Source organism: Balaenoptera physalus, assembly GCF_965194825.1.
Source record: "Balaenoptera physalus genome assembly, chromosome: 11".
In the NCBI taxonomy this organism is placed as follows: domain Eukaryota; kingdom Metazoa; phylum Chordata; class Mammalia; order Artiodactyla; family Balaenopteridae; genus Balaenoptera; species Balaenoptera physalus.
The window spans coordinates 5,851,578-5,871,972 of NC_138896.1; the positions used below are offsets into that span (position 1 = coordinate 5,851,578).

Genomic DNA, 20,395 nt, shown 5'->3' on the forward strand with positions numbered 1-20,395 from the left:
AAATTACTGGGATAGTTAAAGTCAAAGAAAGTTTGGGGTTAAAAAGTAAAAGCCAACCATACACTGCTTACAAGAAACACAACTAAAACAGACCCACACAGAACCGTTAAAAATAAAAGGATAGAGCAGCCGCTGTGGAAAAGTTTGGCAGTTCCTCCAAAAGTTAAACATAGAACTTTATATGTTCCATATGATCCAGCAATTCCAGGCAGATACCCCAAAAATTCAAAGCAAGGACTCAAACAGATACTTGTATACCACTGTTCATAGCACCATAATTCACAAGAGCCAACGGTGGAAACCACCCAAGTGTCCACTGACAGATGAATGGATAAACAAAATATAAATATACATACAATGGAATATTATTTATCCATAAAAAGGAATGAAATTTTGACATATGCTACATCATGGATGGCCCTGGAAAACATTATGCTAAGTGAAACAGACATAAAAGGACAAATACTGTATGAGTCCACTTCTATGAGATACCTAGAAAATGCAAATTCATAGAGACAGAAAGTAGAATAGAGGTTACCAGCGGCTGGAAGGAGAGGGAATGGGGAGTTGATGTTTCATGGGGACAGAGTTTCTGTGTGGGATTATGAAGATGGATAGTGGTGATGGCTTACAACATTGTGAATGTACTTAATGCCAATAACTTCTACACTTAAAAATGGTTAAAATGGCAAATTTTATGTTATGTATATCTTACTACAGTTAAAAAAAAAAACAGTGGGGAAATGATATTTCAGGCATACAAAAACCAAAAGAAATCAGGGACAACAATATGAATTTGACACCAGGCAGAATTCAAAATGCATCAAAGAGAATAAAAAGTGTCTCTGAAAAAATGCAAAATACCCAAAGAAGATATAATAAGCACTAGTTTGCATAAAAAAGAACTATTTGGAAATTCCAAAAGTCACTCTCCCGAATAACAAGTGGTTAAAACGATATAACACCATAATTATAGCTATTCAGAAAAACATCTAAAAAACAGAAAGTTAAATGTTAAGATGCACCAAATTTCAGCTGCAGCTTCCAATGTGGCAAAAGTGTGCTCTTCTGCTCCAGCTTTGCTCTTGGGCATATGGAAGGCCAAAGAGCTGAATTCTATTTCATTTTTACTCTTCCTTAACTTGAGAATGATATCAATGACCATGTGACCAAAATTTCTAATTAGCATCACATCGATTTAAAATAAGACATGTCAGGGACTTCCCTGGTGGCTCAGTGGTTAAGAATCCACCTGCCAATGCCGGGGCCATGGGTTCAGTCCCTGGTCCGGGAAGATCCCACATGCCGCGGAGCAACTAAGCCTGTGCGCCACAACTACTGAGCCTGCGTTCTAGAGCCCGTGAGCCACAACTACTGAGTCCACGTGCCACAAATACTGAAGCCCGCGCGCCTAGAGCCCGTGCTCCGCAACAAGAGAAGCCACCACAATGAGAAGCCCGTGCACCGCAACGAAGAGTAGCCCCTGCTCGCCGCAACTAGAGAAAGCCCGTGCACAGCAATGAAGACCCAATGCAGCCAGAAATAAATAAATGAAATAAATTTATAAAATAAAATAAGACATGTCAGTGTCAGTCCAACTTATTGGTAATATCTGATTACTCACTTAATAAAACTTAGATCAAAATTTTGTATACTTTATAGGTTGAAATTCTACCGGTCAGTTAAAATATAAACGTATATTTGCTATGCAAGAGTAAAATGCTATAATTAATGATGTCCATGAAAACCATTAATTTATGTACAAAAAAGAACAAAACGACTCTCAAATAGTTAAATACATAGAGAACAAGGCTGGCAATAGAAACAGTTGTGGAAGAGAGTGGACTAGGTAGATATTGGGAAAACATTAATTCTTTTTTAGCCAACCCATTTCAGAACATTTTCAAGAAGAATATAATGGAGATTAGATCATCAGCCTATTTTTTAATAAAACTGTTAGTATTTATAATTAAAAAATATATATCAATAAAAAAAAATATATATCAATATGTTTGTTTGCTTTAAATTTCATTTTGGCCAAAGAGAAAATCCTATTTGGCAATTCTTCACATCTTATGAAGATGAATTAAAAGCAGAATGTCCATTTTCACCCCATCAGATTTTCACAAGGAGGAAAAACACTTAAATCACGTACAATATCACCCATGATAAATCCTATTCGAACCAGATAAAATAAAGAATATAAGAAATGAAGAAAAGAGGAAAGCGTTAGAGCAAAATGTTGGACCCGCAAATCTCTGCCTTTTCTTTGGCCTCTTTTGAAAGTACGTGTTCATTTCATACTGCAAATATGCATCACAGTGACTCAGGAGCAAACCAGCGGCTGACAGGGCTGGGAAGTGATGGTACTTCCACTATAATGTCAGTATTAACATTTGTCAACACCGAAATGTATAATAATAAAGTTGTACTAAATAGCAAATGCTGGAGAGGGTGTGGAGAAAAGGGAACCCTCCTACACAGTTGGTGGGAATGTAAATTGGTGCAGCCACTATGGAGAACAGTATGGAGGTTCCTCAGAAAACTGAAAATAGACTTGCCATGTGATCCAGTCATCTCACTCCTGGGCATATATCTGGACAAAACTACAATTCAAAAAGATACAGGCACCCCTATGTTCATAGCAGCACTATTTACGATAGCCAAGATAGGGGAGCAACCTAAATGTCCATCGACAGATGAATGGATAAAGAAGATGTGGTACATATATACAATGGAATATTAGCCATAAAAAACAATGAAATAATGCCATTTGCAGCAACATGGATGGACCTAGAGATTGTCACACTAAGTGAAGTAAGTCAGACAGAGAAAGACAAATATCATATGATATCCCGTATATGTGGAATCTAAAATATGAAACAAATGAACTTATCTGTGAAACAGAAACAGACTCACAGACATAGAGAACAGACCTGTGGTCGCCAAGAGGGAGAGTGTGTTGGGGGAGGGATGGAGTGGGAGTTTGGGGTTAGCAGATGCAAACTATTACACACAGAACGGATGGACAACAAGGGCCTACTGTAGAGCACAGGGAACTATATTCAATATCCTGGGAGAAACCATAATGGAAAAGAACATGAAGAAGAATATATGTATGTATGTATAACTGAGTCACTTTGCTGTACAGCAGAAATTAACACAACATTGTAAGTCAACGATACTTCAATAAAATAAATTTAAAAAAAATAAAGTTGTACTAAGTAAAAATATGAAAATAAAACATACAACTCAGGGCTTCTTATTTCTCCTCATGTATCACTTGCTCACTCTCTCTCCTCTGTCTTCTCGCCAATGTGGCAGCTAGGCAGGAAACTGCTGGCCTGTCAGAGACGTCCTGGGGCGGACCCCTGGACCAGCTCAAAGCTCGTCACTGGGGCCAGTGCTTCCTGCCTGCTCTTCCTCCTTTTCTTCTGGATCACTGGAGTGGGATGATGGGAAACTTGCTCGGTTCTACCCATTCTCAATTACCCAGAAGACGCTGTGCAACCCAGACCCAGCTCAGCCTACTGCCATTCCACCCCGCAGGGCAAAGGCAAAGTCCCAGATGAAATTAAACTTGGCTTTCCTTTGTTTCACTTTGCTATTGTACCCTGTTCTTATATTTCCGTTGGAGTCTCTTCAGAAAAGAGGGCTGACTGAACCGCAGCCCGATTTGGAGATTTCTGGGTTTCCCAGCCAAATAAAATATTAAAACAATCTTAAAAACCATCTCCCTGATTTTTTTTTCACTTTCTAAAAATAATCAGAAAATTCACTAAAATTATAAGAGGAGTCTATATAACTGCATGCTTACAGATTCAACAAACTCATTGAGGTGGAAAACATTTCTGGAAAAAATGTTACCAAAACTGATGAAATTCTGAATAGACCAAATATCAAGAAAGAAATGTAGACAGTCATCAAAGAATTCTCCCAATAGGCTCTATGTTTCTACTGGTGAATCTTATCCAATCCACAAAGAAAAAAAATTCTATAGTATAAAAACTGTTCCCAAATATAGAAGATAGAAAGCTATTTATTCATGTCTAGAAAGCAAAGGTAACACTCATGTTAAATTTATTATTATTGAAAAATAGTAAAAATAAAACAGACTGATCTATTGTTTTTTGTTTTTTGTTTTTAAATTTATTTATTTATTTTTGGCTGTGTTGGGTCTTCGTTTCTGTGCAAGGGCTTTCTCCAGTTGCGGCGAGCGGGGGCCACTCTTCATCGCGGTGCGCGGGCCTCTCACTGTCGTGGCCTCTCCCGTTGCGGAGCACAGGCTCCAGATGCGCAGGCTCAGTAGCTGTGGCTCACGGGCCCAGTTGCTCTGCGGCATGTGGGATCTTCCCGGACCAGGGCTCGAACCCGTGTCCCCTGCATTGGCAGGCAGATTCTTAACCACTGCGCCACCAGGGAAGCCCCTGTCTATTGTTAATGGAATTAACTTCAATTTCCATGAAGTGCAGTCCTGAGTATTAGTTTAAGTAGTGAGTTCTTTCCCAGGTGGTTGTGTTCACCCATATAAATGCTGGTGGCTTTAAGGTACAAAAGAAGGTATCACGGTCTTTAGAAGGGCAGCAGCCAGCTAAAGTTGAGTATAAGTAGTAAGAACCCAACTCTGGGGTTCTAGAAGGTCACGATCTCTCATCAAGCAGAGGCTTTGACCACAAAATCACTTTTTCCAGGGAGAAGTTACAATCCTAAAACAGTTTTAATCTCACTATCAGAGTCTGTATTTCAGAATGTCATATTTAGAGCAATTCTAAGACATACGATATTGCCATCTTTTGCAGACCCCTCACGTAAACGAGAAAGTAATTCACCCAAGAAAGAAAGAATATCCTCTCAGATGGAAGGAAAAATTAGGGCACGCTAAAATGGAATGCAAACGGGAGTCCCCAGAAAATGAAACCTAACATTCAGATGTCAGACGTCTATGCTCTAGGAAGGGAAGCGGGCACTGCAGACTGTTTTGAGCAATGCGGACGCAGTGGGGGGCTGCCCGGGAACCTGGGGCGCCAGGAGCCCCGCAGAGGTACCATGGGGGCCAGGTTCTCAGGTGAACTGTCAGAGCAAAGCAGAAACAGCCCCAAGACCAAGAATCAAGACAGCAAATGAACCAGGAACATAAAACGAGAAGTCATGAAGTGTCTCACTCCAGGCTGCAGTGGAGTCTGGCCTATGGGATACCATCCCTCTCCTGTTCCCACTCTCCGCCCACTCCCACCCCAAAGATGCTGTCCCACTGAGGAGGAAGGGCAGGGGCTGGGCGGGAAGGACTGGAGTTTACTTCTATAGCCTGGAACACTGAGACAGATTAATAAAGCTAAATATTTTAGACAGTGAAACAAATATATACCTTCAGTTAAAGTGCCTATGAGTGGTATTGCACTAGTCATTCTGCAAGTATTTCAGGGTCTTCTAGGTATTCATTCATTTAGAGACAAGACACAGTTGCTGCCCACAAGTGGAAGACGCAGAAAAATAATGAACAGGCAACCCAGCCATAAAAAGGATGAAGTTCTGCTACTTGCAATAACATGGATGGACTTGGAGGGCACGATGCTCACTGAAAAGTCAGACAGAGAAGGACAAATACTATAGGATATCACTGACCTGTGGAATCTAAATATCAAAACAAACTGGTGAATATAACAGAAAAGAAACACGCTCACAGATATAGAGAACAAACTCGTGGTTACAAGTCCTCCATTCACAAAAATTAGTTTAAGACAGTTCTTTGACCTAAGCGCACAAGTTAAAAATACAAAACGTCTAAAAGAAAACACAGAAGTTTTGCACGTGTCCTAATATAGCCAAATCCTTGGATCTTTATCTAGGGAACTGACTTCAAACATACTTTGAGCGTTTGCTCAAAATTATTTAGATGAACACTCAAAATGGGCAAAATTGGGTTAGGTTCTGAGGAATGAAACCTATGAGTGTTTACTGGATACTGACAGAGACCACAGAGGTGGCTGGAGGATACCGCAGTCGGCGCGAGGGTGGATTGATTCCTGGCTCTACTGGCCCGTGAAGCTTGGATGAGTTAGGTAATCTTCCTAAGCCTTCTCTTCATCTACCTGGTTAAGTTTTTGAGGGTTAAGGTACAAGAGAGAATCCATGTAAAGCTTTTAGAACAGTGGCCGTTATCCAGTAATACTCAGTGTAAACACAAAATGCTACTATTAGTGTCACAGGACCTTTGGATGAGTGTTCTGTCTGTTTTCCACAGAGCCGCCTTTCCCAGGCTGTACAGACACAGAAATACATGTGAATTACCAATAACACCAAGAATATATATTCCCATTCACACACATTCACACACATTCCACGTGTTTTTAGGAACGTAAGTGGTTGTCTTCATAAAGAGTAGAGCCATAAAAGCAAATTTAAAAGGTTGGGGTAGCATCTGGTGGATACCACCCCAGGTTTCATCAGGGGAAAAGGTCACGATGGGAGGGAAGAACACACTGAAGGAAGGGGTTTAGGATGCGACAGTGTGAGAGACACAGAGACAACCTACAAAGAATTCAGGAGGAGGAAAAGCAAGTTGCTGAGGGGACTTGAAAAAACGTCACGTGAAAATTATTCCCTGGGAATTCCCTGGCGGTCCAGTTGGCAGGATTCGGCGCTTTCACCGCCGAGGGTTGGGGTTCGATCCTTGATCGGGGAACTAAGATCCCACAAGCCTCGCGGCGTGGCTAAAAAACAGAAAGAAAGAAAGAAAATTATTTCCCTAAGTCCATGTGTTTGTTTAACCCAGAGATAAGATAGAAGGGTGTTTTCAACCCAAAAGAAAAATTGCGCCTTTCCTGTACGTCCCTTCCCTTCTCCCCAGACGCAGAGCTATTTCCAGTGGGCAGAGAGAAATTTCAGTTCAATAAGAGAAAAGTGTCTAAGAGTGAGAGCCATCCAGTATTGGGACAGAGCTTCAGGAGCTAATGAACCCCAGAGGCCCCCGCGTTCTCGGAGGCTTAAGGTGCTGTTGACAGAGAGGTCTTGGGAATTGCTGGCTTGTTTGTTTCCACCTGGAGCACCGTTACCACTTAATGCTCTTGAATGTAATGTGGTCTTCTGGGCAACTTTTAATTTAATTATCCGTGAGCAGGCTTTTCCTGATATTTAATGAAGTCTTTACAAAATCGGCTCTAGTATAGCTAGGTGGATACTAGTGTTCTGGTTTGGAGTCAACTCCTCTGCTGACTTTCTTCTCTCTCTGTGGATTCACACGGGGCATAGGCATCAATTCAGCAGTAGCTAGAAGGGGAAACACTCCAGCTTATCCCTAGGAAACATCAGTGAGAAAGCTCTTTTATTTTTATTTATTTATTTATTTTTCTTTTTTTTAGACTTTATTTATTCCTAACGTTTTTATTGGAGTATAATTGCTTTACAATGGTGTGTTAGTTTCTGCTTTATAACAAAGTGAATCAGTTATACATATACATATATCCCCATATCTCTTCCCTCTTGCTTCTCCCTCCCTCCCACCCTCCCTATCCCACCCTTCTAGCTGGTCACAAGGCATGGAGCTGATCTCCCTGTGCTATGCGATGGCTTCCCACTAGCTATCTATTTTACATTTGGTAGTGTATATATGTCCATGCCACTCTCTCACTTCATCCCAGCTTACCCTTCCCCCTCCCCGTGTCCTCAAGTCCGTTCTCTAGTAGGTCTGCGTCTTTATTCTCGTCTTGCCCCTAGGTTCTTCATGACCATTTTTTTTTTTTTTTTTTTAGATTCCATATATATGTGTTAGCATACTGTATTTGTTTTTCTCTTTCTGACTTACTTCACTCTGTATGACAGACTCTAGGTCCATCCACCTCACTACAAATAACTCAATTTCATTTCTTTTTATGGCTGAGTAATATTCCATTGTATATATGTGCCACATCTTCTTTATCCATTCATCTGTGATGGACACTTAGGTTGCTTCCATGTCCTGGCTATTGTAAATAGAGCTGCAGTGAACATTGTGGTACATGACTCTTTTTGAATTACGGTTTTCTCAGGGTACATGCCCAGCAGTGGGATTGCTGGGTCGTGTGGTAGTTCTATGAGAAAGCTCTTTTAATTTCTGTTTCCTTCTACTTCTGTTGCTCAGAGATCCGAATGAGATAGAGAAAAAGCGAGAGATTCTTACCAGGCCATGCAGAGGGATGTGGGTGCATAGTGGGCATGGACTGAGTAGAAGGAAAAGAATAGGGAGCCAGAATGAATGTCCAGACCTTCTGGGCACAAGCATAGACAAAAAGGTATTTTATAATCTATTACACTAATTTGGATTAAATATAGCATTGTCCTGATGAATCAGAGCAGACGACTGGCAATTGACATACCTGTTATTTCAAATGAGTTACGATTAAGAACTACAACAGAAGTGTATCTTTAAGCCGGATATTACATTGACTTGAAACTTCAAACAGAGCTCCTTACAAAACATGCTGAGAAAGTTGCCTTTGGTGTTGAAAGTTCCCATATTTGGTTTCAGGCCAAAAGTGACTTTTTCCCCCCTGCATGATTTAATAATAAGGCGTTCAGTCATCCGGGGCTGCCTGCCTGTGAAAAAGCACCACGGGCCTGCAGGGCGCGCCCCACCCCCAAGCATTCCTCACATTTCGCTGTCACTGCCCTGCCTGTTCCTATTAATCCCAAGAGGCGTGCTCCCTACCAAGATTCCTGAAGGCAGAATACCTCCAGGAGGGCCCTTAGGCTGACTGCGACCTTGTGTGGAAATAGAGACTCACCACCCTAAATAAACAGAAGGAAGGTTTATTTATGGAGAGAGAAGTTGGGGGGGGGGCACGGAATCTAAAGGAGCAGAAGCAGGGAGGTTCATTCCCAAGCCCTCACTTTAGTAGGGAACCAGTATGGACCCCTGGAGGCTCTTTTAGGGACAGTAAGGGAAGTGATGCAGGAGGACACAGCAACCGGACTGTGTGGCCTTATCACACTGAACTTGCAGGAAAGAATGCTAGGGCTCTCTCAAAGCACAGAGTTTTCCTGATGGGAACCAGGAGCCAACTCAAGCTGAACAAAGTGTGGCCCAATTTCTCTAATTTCAGAGTTAAGGGCAAGTGGTCCTTCGTGGTCCTAAAACAGGTCTATTCGCCTCCAAATCCCATGTTCTCAGCTACCACACCTCCCTGGCTTCTGCGCAGTGAAATCCTAGAATCCTCCCTGAGCGTCCAACCAGCACCCACCCCGCAGCACTCTCTATCATGTTAGTCTAGTTTAATACTGTTTTCATAGCACTTAGCACATCTTGAAATTCTCTTGTATATCTGTCTACTTACCTCCCCTACCACCAGACTGGGATCTCCCAGAGGGAAGGGGCTGTGTTTTGTTAAATGCTGCTCTATCCTGATGCTAGAACAGTGCCTGGCCTAGAGGAAGTGCTCAAGAGATCGGGGATGAGTGAATCAAAGAACGATCAAGTGAATGAATGGATGCACTAAAGAAGTGGGGTAGGAAATTTTCATTGGTGGGATGTATAAAACAGAAAATACCAAGGAAAAGGAAAGGAAAATTGAGGTTAGTCTGTTTGCAACCTACAATCACCTACTGCTTGCCAGCTCTCGCTGCCACTCCCAAGCCACCCAGCCCCACCTCAGGGTTCAGTCCCTAAGCCTGCCTTGCGAGACACCTAGTGGCAGTGTGGTCAAGGGCACAGGGAGGAAGTTCCCTTGGAACATGACCAATGACCTTTGATTCTGAAGAGCTGAGCATGACTGTGATCCGCCTATAATCTAGCCCCGAAATTCTCAACCAGAGGGGACCTCCCGGCGTCTCTGGGGCGAAAGACAAAGTGAGGAAGTGTGTGGAGTTTAACACGGTCTGGGTTCTAATGACTTGTTCGCTTTTGGATCTTTTAACACATTATCAGGGAGCCTACGTTCAAAAAGAGCTGTAAAGTGATCTAAATAATGGGATCGGACAAGACTTACAGAAAATCTTAATAACCAGAGAGAGTCGAGGATGAACCCGAAACTTGGGAGTTTCAATGCCCAGGAGGACAGTGGTCTCTATACACCATGATGGGGGATTTAGGACAAGCTAATTCAGGGGATGAAGCTAAGCTTAATTTGGAATTTGCTGAGCTGCAGGTGGCAGGAAGACATCCTGAGGAGCCTGCAGCGGAATGTAAGTAAGCCAGTGGAAAGGACAGAGCTAGAGACACAAGCTAGAACCTCATACAAAATCTGGATCATGCCCCGTGATCTCCACAGAGATTATATATCTGGTCTTTGTCCCTAGTTCCTGGCCCAGAGATCCAGAAACCCTTGAAATTTCCAGAGTGACAGGAATGTCTTTGTTATGCTAATGAGATGACTCAAGGTGGGTCCCTAGAGAGCTTCAGGTTGGGGCTGGTCACCAGAAAGACCAATCACTTGATCAGAGGGTTGGAATTTGGGATCAGCTCAACCTCCAGGAAGGGGGGACTGGAGATGGAGTTCAATCATGTGGCCAATGATTTAATCAATCGTACCTACTTAATAAGACCACCCCCTTAACTCTGGGGCTTCCTGGTTGGTGAACACCCTGGTGTGAGGGGAGGGGGCCCACCCAGATTCCACATGGAGAGGCACAAAGGCTCTGTGTCTAAGACCCTCCCAGACCTGGCCCTGGGTGTCTCTTCCATTTGTATCCCTTACAAGAAAACTGTAATCCTAAGTACAGCACTTTCCTGAGTTCGATGAGTTATTCGAGGGGAACCCTTACATTTATTGCCAGTCTGTCAGAATCGCAGGTGCCTGAGACTCGGGGTTGGTGTCAGAAGAGAGGGCAGGCTCGTGAGACTGAGCCCTTAACCCTGTGCAGCGTGACACTCACTCCAGGTAGCTGGTGTCAGACTGTGTTGCAGGACAACCGCCTGGTGTGCAAACAGAGCACGTCCGCGTTGCCACGTGTATTATTACACAATGGTTGCGAAGGCGTTCAGGGATTTTTTAGAAGCCTAGCTCCAAAAGGACACATTACCGAATTTTATATTTTCTCTCTCACCATTCTGAGCCATTAACTGACAACGCTTAAGAAACACTAAATGTCACAATGGGTGATGATTCTGCACACATTTTATCCAAGAAATACAGAGCTGAGACGATCTCCCTCATATGGGACACTCCGTCGAGGACAGTCATGAAATCAGAGAGGGAAAAACTTAATCTTTAGCAGCTCGCGGCTTGTGGCCACCTAGACGGGTGGGAGAGGGAGGGTGGGAGGGAGGGAGACGCAAGAGGGAGGGGATATGGGGACATACGTGTATGTGTGACTGATTCACTTTGTTGTAAAGCGGAAACTAGCACACCATTGTAAAGCAATTATACTCCAATAAAGGTGTTAAAAAAAAAACTTAATCTTTAAACTTTAATATGTAAAATGACAGACCCTGAGGAAATACAGGAAAATTTATCTCTGCTTAATTCTAGGCCTCTTTATTCCATTAATTTTAGGATGCCACTGATTTTTAAGATGATGAGTTTATAACAGACTTTTGGGGGAGATGGGGAAGGAAAGTAACACTGTCACATTAAATATAGAGATCCATTGTAAGATGCTATTCGTTTCAGAAATGTAACATGTAAGAAAATAATCAAGTGCATCTTAGACTTGAGAAAATACGGCGATACAGTAGTAATTAAGATTGTCTTTGCTTCTCTTTCACTTTCAGATGATTTGCCTTAAAGGTGTTCAGTGTCATCGCTTTTCCCTTAATCCATTTTCTGTTCTAAAGTATTACTGTCTCAAAGCATAATTGTTTATTAAAAAAAACCATCTAGATGGGGGATAATGTGGCTGAGATAAAACAAGGGCCTATTTCATTCCATTATTAGCATTCTGAAAATTAAAAAAAAATTAATTTATCACATTAACTGAATTTTGGAAAATAATTCTTCACCAATTACCCGTTAGTACCTTCTATACTGACAGAAACCAGTTTTGTCTCATATACACACATGAACTGCAGGCCTTCCATGGAGTGAGCAGGTGTCATTTCCCCACTAGGTCCTATTTTTCTATATGGAGAAGATGACTCAGAAGACATCCCTAGGGCTTCTGGATTGCTACATCCTTTCCCACCTGCCCTCCAGATGGCCGGCCCAAGGGAGGTAGATCCATAAGATTCAGAATTCTCTTTTTAGGGCTCTGTGCACTAAAATCCCCTCATAGCAAGTAAGTCAGTGCTATACCTTTCTGACCTTGAAATTTCTGAGCTATCTATATGAAGTTAGTGAACTGCCCGGTGCAAGAAATGGGCTGCTGTTGCTATCAGATAGCTAACCACAATCTTAAACAGACCAAGAGGCTAATGACAAAAATGCTTCAACCAAGATGCGTGGTCCTAGACGCAAGAGGAGGGGATATGGGGATATATGTATACACGTGGCTGATTCACTCTGTTATACAGCAGAAACTAACACAACATTGTAAAGCAATTATACTCCAATAAAGATATTAAAAAAATAAATTAATTTTTAAAAAATTACCTTAAAAAAAAGAAAAAGATGTGTGGTCCTTACCCAAACCGAAGCCATCTGTAGCTTAGCCTCATCTTCACCTGCCAAAATCTTACTGAAAATATGTTGCAGAGGAGCCAGGAAACATGGCTTTCATTGAGGTAAGACTCATACCCTGAGATCCCTCTCTTCAGGGGATTTAAATGACCAATGTACAAAAACAAACCCATCCACATATTAAGAAGAAAGGAGTGCTGTAAAATCCAGAGGGATATTTTTAGGTGACCTAGCACAACCCCTGGAGATGATGCTGATTAGTTTACAATAACTGACAGAACAAGAGTGGGTGTTAGGTGAGGGGAAAGAGTATACTATATTTACAGACAGTGTAATTAAGTTACTGACAAGGGAGCTTTCACGTTGGAATCTGAAGTCACTCTGTAAACATCAATTATGTATCAAGATTCCTATAACGCAGCTCTGACATCTGCTTTGAGTCCTTGTTGAAGAACAAGCTCTGTGACTTTGAAACAGAACCCAGATGCCTTGCTCTCCACTGCCCTCTCTCAAACGAATAAAGCTTATTAGCACTCACACGCTACACAGGACTTGTAGTTTAAGTGATTTACAGTACAGTATTGAACTTATTACTAAAACAATCATTCCCTTACTGCTGTTTTAATTATCACTCTAAAAAGTTCCGTGAGACAAGGAAGGAAATTTTCATCAGAAATTGACAACGGAAACTGGCAAGGGTGGTGCCACTTGGTGCATCTAACCTCTGAAGCTGAAACAGCCTGCAGGGCAATGTGTACCATCCCGACATTTAAGGACAAGTGAGGTGAGTAGAATAGTTAATACTAGTTTCAGATGCCCTTTCGGCAGCTCAGAATAAGCAGGTCCAGCCTCCTAGAAACCTTCAACTACATCTCTAGGTAATCAAAGCCACCCCTTGAGAATGAAGGACGTGTCAGACATTGAGAGGGTGATTTATAAGACAATCAAACATCCATCTCATCACACCATCATGTATTTTTTAACCAAAGCAACTGAAAATGAACAGATTCTCTCTTTCAGATGAGTTGCTTGCATTAACAGTTTTTTGTTGTTGTTTGTTTTTCTTAAAATCACATCTCTGGAAATTCTTCCCTGCAGCATAAACCATTAAGCATTCTTTACAGGACTCAGGAATAAACTCAATCCTTCTGGCTGGCTCAGGAACGCTGGCACGTGTTGACAGCCAGGACCGGGCACCAGGAAACCGTGTGCTAACTGGCCGCTCCATCCCTCTTTCCTCTTCAGCGTCTGCCAGGTGGAGCCCCGACTTCCAGAGCGATTCTGGCTCTTGGTCGCATCCTGCTTGTTATCTCTGTCTGGCAAACAACTACTCTGTGCTTCCAGAACAGGCACCGGTGATAAGTTATTCTCAGCCCGCTCTGCCAAAAGTTTTTTTGGCCGACAGACTGAGGAAGACTATTGTTGTTGCTGGCTGTTATCTCTTGCCGACTCTGCTTGGCAGATGTGCGACTCCGTCTCTCTGGTGTGGAAACAAGGAGCTCGACTCTGGATGAGTCAATACACTAATAAACAAGGGGCACGGAGGAAATAGCAACCAGTCTTGAAAACAGAAAAAGAAACACGTGGAGGTTTACTGGATGCCGAGATGTTTGTCCTCCACAGCACGCCTCTGCTTTATCTCACTTCACAGCCTTCCTATCAGAGAAATGGGGAAGTTCATCATGTATCAAGTGCGAATTGGCTGTAATGTTTGTGCGTTACTTACATAGCACGGAAAGTATTTTTTGGTGCTGGGGAGTGCTGTTTTCTTTCATGGCGAATTTATATCTTCGTCATTCATCTCCCCTTTGGTCGGACCCCATATTCTAGGAAGCCCTCAGTCTATCAGGACGTTTACTGTCTCCTGAACTGATCCCCCTGAAATCAGGGAAACCATCCTGACTGTGGCCTCGGAAGTGCCTGCGGTGAGATAAAAACGGCACGCGGGAGCCCTTGCGATGGGGAAGGCTCTGTCTCTGAAGCAGAAGCACAGGGCCGAGTGGGTGCACATAGCGTGTGCCTACAAACACGGCAAGATGCTGGATCCCATCACTGGCCCCAGGGACCAAGCACCTCTCGGCCTCTGCACGGGTCACACGGGGGCCAAACGCCAGGCTTCAGAGATTCAGCAGGAACCCCGTGGGCCCGCGGGAGACGAGCACTCAACCTTGAAGGTGTGGCGTGTCACAAGCGGAATTCTTGAGGACATGCAGGGGGATGAAGCCTGCTCTAGTCCCAGGACCACCTTCCTCTCAGAGGTCTAGGATGGACAAGAGTGGTGTCACACAGGATTGGGATCACAGGAGAGATGGGACTTCCTTGAGGGACTCAGGGACACCTCCTGTCACCCTGTAGCGATACCGTCATATGAGGGTGACCAAATCTCTCAGTTTCCTCCAGAAAATCCTGGGTTGACCCTGGCATATGTATTCATAATACCATTTTCCTCACTCCAAAGTGTCTTTATTCGGATGGTAAGCCCTCCTGTCAGTCCACACCCTATCGGGGCTCAAGATAAGCTCTCCTAATGCCACAGTGGCAGTATTAGGGCCACTCACCACCTGGGCTTTTATTTAATGTGGTTTCAACAAACATTTGCTCAGCACCATGGGGCACAGCAGCCGCTGTGCCAGGCAGAGGGACAAGGACATGAATGTGAGACAGATGCAGGGTAGATGGCCACCCTGTGTGAAATGCACAGCAGAGGGACGCACAAAATAGGACCTGGGCGCTGCTGAAGCGTCAGCTTAGGGAAGAGCCGCCCGCCCACTGGGAGAATCAGCTGGGGGACATGCCGGCCCACAGGTGGGGTGGCGGTGGTGGCGTGAGTGGTGGGACCAGAGAGAAAACCATAAATCCGTGGGGCACACGTGTTTCTTGCTGTGCCCCGGGAGCCTCATCAGCACGGGAGAGCAGAGCGTGAACAGGGGCACCGGAGCCCCTGCCTTTTCCCCTAAAGACATGCACAATTTTTATTTCCAATATTTACTTCTGTCAGTGCTTGGCTACTACCAAGTATATAAAGTGAGTCCACTCTTCTTTACGACTGAAGATCAACAAGGGAAACTTCTCCCTCGCTTGTCCTTCCTCATTCCCACTGGCAGCAGACCATCCTCCTGGCGTTCTCATCAGCTGTCAGCACTGATGCAACACTGAACACATATGGGTTTTTCTCATTATCTTTTCAGTGGCTCAGTGAACATGCCTGCACTTTTTTTTTTTTCAGTATTTTATTTTATTTTTGTGTGTGTGTGTCTCCATATAAATTTTATTTTTTAACATCTTTATTGGAGTGTAATTGCTTTACAATGGTGTGTTAGTTTCTGCTTTATAACAAAGTGAGTCAGTTACACATATACATATGTTCCCATATCTCTTCCCTCTTGCATCTCCCTCCCTCCCACCCTCCCTATCCCACCCCTCTAGGTGGACACAGAGCACCGAGCTGATCTCCCTGTGCTATGCGGCTGCTTCCCACTATCTATTTTATATTTGGTAGTGTATATATGTCCATCGTGCCTGCACTTTTAAACCTTGCTTATGTTCACCCTTTCTACCTAGAAGGTCCTCAACCGTCTCCTTCATTTGTTGAAAAGCCGACCACACTTTAAGACCCAGTGCATATATCGACTCCTGAGAGAACCCAATCCCGGTCTCGTGGGATGAGGATCAGGACTGCGCCTCATCTAATTCTCTGTATTGATCCTTGGCGGCACATTATCATGTAATTAGCATGTCATCACGTCCTAGCAATTTGGGGACACTGTTCACAGCTAGACTCCGAATTCCTGGACACCCGACTCTGTCTCCGAGTCACCTTTCCAATGCTAGCATTCAGCCTAGAGTTCAGCAAATGATAAATCCTAGTTTGAATAAACATAATCATAGGGTTTTATCTTTTAAAAGTGTACAGCTCAGTGAATCATCCAGAGAGAACAGTCCTGCATGACTATCACCCGGTCAAGAATTAGAACATTATCACCACCCCACAAGCCCCAATCACTACATTCTCCCACCTCCCCAAGGATACCACTATTTCGACTTCTATCACCACCAGATATTAGTTTTACTGTTTTGAACATGACATCAATGGAGTCATATCGTATATATAATTTTATATTTAGCTTGTTTCACTCACATTACGTTTGTGAGGTTCATCCATATTATTATATATAGCTGAGTTCGTTCATTTCGGGGGGGCAGTACATTACTTCCTTGTATGAACATACCACAATTTATGTATCCATTCTGCTGCTGATGTTTATTTGGGTTCCTTCCAATTTGGTGTTCTTACAAACCATGCTCTGATAAATAGCCCTGTATGTGTCTTACGGTACACCTGGGCTCACATTTCTGTTGGGAATGGACTTGCTAGGTCTTTGAGCAGATCTATGTTCAGTTTTAGTAGATAATGCCCAAGTTTTTCCAGAATGTGCCAGTTTATACTCCTACCTGCAATATATAAATTCCCACTTCTTCACATCTTGACCAACACTTGGTGTGGCCCATCCTTTAAACTGCAGCCATTCTGGTGTGTGTGTGTAATAGTGTTGCACTCTAGTTTAATCTGCATTTCCCCATGACTCATGTGAGTGGGCACTTTTTCATATGTTTATTGGCTATTTGGATCTTCTCTTTATGGGCTCCATGACTAATTTGTTTGGCTACAAATCCCTTGTTATAGATGTTATAAATATGTTCTCCCACTCTGTGGCTTGCCTTTTCACTTTCTAATGTTATTGTTTGAAAACAAAAGTTGTAGATTTTAAGGAAGCCTAAGTCTTGTCATTTCATGGTTAAACTCTTAGGATCCTGTGTAAGAAATCTTTCCCTTCAAAACTCATGAAAATATGCTCCTAAATTATCTTCTAGAAGCTTTATAATTTTACCTTTCATATTTAAACCTGCAGCCCATGTGGGATTAATTAAATTAATTATTATTTATTTAATTAATTATTTAATTTAATTAATTTTTGCACGGTATGGAAGTTGGGCCACATTTTATTTTCCATGTTGGTATTCAACTCACCAGAGCCAATAATTGGAAAGACTGTACTGTTTCCTACTGTTACATTTTTCATTATATCTCCTGCCCCTCACCTTTTTCTGTATTTTCTAAACTTTTATTTTTTCCATGCTTCATTGTGGATATTTTCTTAAGATGTTTCTTTCACTCCACAAGTTCTTGCTTCAGCTGTATCTAATCTGCTAGAAAGCCTATCTTATTTCCTTAAACATATTAGTCAGTTATTTTAAAGTCTGTGTAAGATAATGTCATTACCCAGATCCCCTGTGAGTCCATTTCTATTGTGCATTTCACTCTCTTGGGATTTAATCACATTGTCTTAACTCCCATGTGCATGATTATATTTGACTGAATTATGGACATTTTATATGAAATGTTGTAGAGAGAATTTAAGGCCTCGGATGATGGCTATATTTCTCCAAAGAGGAATATAAATTTGCTCTCAACAGACATCTAGGGCTGTAGCAGTTTCAATTATCTCAATCCAAGCTGGATTGAGGCGATTCACAGATGAACTACAGCGTCTGTGAGGAATGGTCTGTTTCAGTACGTACTGACTCCTTTCCAGTCTAAAGTGTTTGAGGTATGCCAGCCTGCTGCCACGATGGACCCCAAACTCAATTTCTGGATCCCCAGTCCTGTGAGTTTGTCAAAAACTTTGCTCAGCTTTTCAATCTCTCAGCTACCACTTCTGGAACAGGCAGAGGTCCCTAAGGAAAAAATGGGCCCAAATGCTCATTTCTCTGTAATTTTCTTTTCCCTGATCTTGGCACTATAATTATTCACTAACTTGTTTGCACTCTATATATTCCATCAACTAAAAAAATATGTTTTTGTTCTCTGAGGGGGGTTGATCTGAATTGACTAGTCTGCCCTTAACTGAAGCAAATCTCTACCATAAATGTTTTATCACCGCCACATATCAAATACCTATCCATCCATGGTACTTTGCTGAGAGCACAGCAGTGTACATAATACATTTCACGTAAGTGAAGTGTGCAATTATTTCTAATTCATTACAGAATATATTTGCAGCATCACTTGTTAGAGAGCGCGTCATCACTGTGGGATCTGACAGGATGGTAGGGCGCAGACAGTGTACCTTAATCTCACAGACTTTACAGCACGGAGGGGTCATTTGGGTCACCTGGACTTCCTTCTCCCCATATGACAGAGGTAGTAAATGACCCCAGGCAAGGTGAGTAATTTATCCAAGATCATACAACCAGCTAGTGGCACAAGAAGATTTTTAGAACAGTTATCACACTTCCTAGAGCTCTGAGTTCTTCCTTCCATAGCAACCTGGTTTGCTGTTTGAAAGCATCTACTTCTGAGTTGGAATTTCAAGTATGTTGATATTAGGAAGGAAATGAGGTTAGAGCACTTGACCTGATAGGACATTCCAATCATTAGGTACAACTTGAAAAAAAAAAAGGCTTAAAGGCAGAAATAGGTTGATCAGGTGAAGAAACTGATGGATTGTTTTGATGAGAACAATGAAGAAAGCAGACAGGCTGCCCAGCTCTTAAAAAACATGCAGACGGTGAACGCTGTTAAGGAAGCATCTTAGAATAGAAAAGCGAGGCTCTTGTTTTGCTATCTGCAAAAGGAGCTACCCTGTGCTTTAGTTTACAAAGCAATTTTTTTTTTTTTTTCTGGCAGCGAGCAGCGTGTGTGATCTCAGTATGTGGGATCTTAGTTCCCGGACCAGGGATGGAACCCGCACGCCCTGCAGTGGAAGCGCAGAGTCTTAACCACTGGACCGCCAGGGAAGTCCCTACAAAGCAATTTCATGCAACTGACCATAATAATGGTGAAATTGAGCAGGAATCACCGAAGGGAGGCAGTGGGCCACATCATGTCCATCAGTCAGTGCCATGGTAAAAAGCAGGTCAAGATGAAAAGGAATGGCCAGGAAGGGAGGAGGGACATCGTACAAAACACATTCAAAGAGAAATAAAAGTTTTGTGGAAAATGGAAATTTTTTTCTGGACTCATAGATTTTATAAATGTAGGTTACCATTTAATTGTACAGTACTCAAAGTAGTCACAGAGGAGTTTGCAGCGGTTTTTTATCAGTTGCTGCAAAAGTCCAAAACATTATTAGTTACATTGTGTGTCTCCATAACATCTCTGCTAGTGAAGACACCTGCTAGGGTGCTGGGGACTTTAAAGAGAGACTCCTGGGAGGTTATGTTACTAGCATCCCTTTGGAACCATATTCATTTGTTCATTCACATACTATGTCACTCATTGGAGAAGCACTTATTAAAATTTATGCTAGGAATGAAGGAAACAGATAAAAGACATGGTTCCTGCTGCCAAGAAGTTGCTTGCCTTACTGATGGAATTTCCCAGTACCCCGTGTTGCTCTTGGCTATGCGAACATTAGATTCTTAGATTTCTACTCAAGGTTATTCCACTTAGAAAACGAGGCCTCACTACTGTTCGCTGAGGTTGTCATTCAGGTATAAGGTGGGATCACAGGTCCTGTTACAGCACCTGAGTCACAATGGCAGCCTCTGCACGGTGACAAGACTGCACCCCTTTCCCTAAAACTGTGTGAAAACAGAGAAACAGTATCATAACATTGCTTTTAAATCTTCATAAAAAAAGAGAGCCAGTGCTCTGCCCAGGAAGGAAGAAAATAGCTGTATCACTTCTGTATATTTGCTAGGACGCTAATGTCAAAATGGGCCCAGACGTTAAGGGACACTGAAGCTGGGGTGGCATCGTTGTTTACAAGTCAATGAAAAGCAGATCAGATCAGACACCCAGTTCCTTGGTTACACTAGCCACACTCTAAGTGCTCAGTCCTCACATGGGGCTGGTTGCTGCCATA

General features: G+C 42.7%; 1 protein-coding gene across 1 annotated transcript in view; it reads right to left on the reverse strand.

The window, feature by feature from the left end:
• Positions 1 to 5,538: 5,538 nt before the first annotated feature.
• Positions 5,539 to 20,395, reverse strand: part of BLOC1S5 (biogenesis of lysosomal organelles complex 1 subunit 5) — a 77,438-nt gene continuing 62,581 nt past the window's right edge. The window contains exon 5 of the mRNA XM_082413418.1: positions 5,539 to 6,710. Within this exon, the coding sequence (XP_082269544.1) occupies positions 6,540 to 6,710 (171 nt within the window). The 3' untranslated portion in view covers positions 5,539 to 6,539. The remainder of the gene's footprint in view (positions 6,711 to 20,395) is intronic.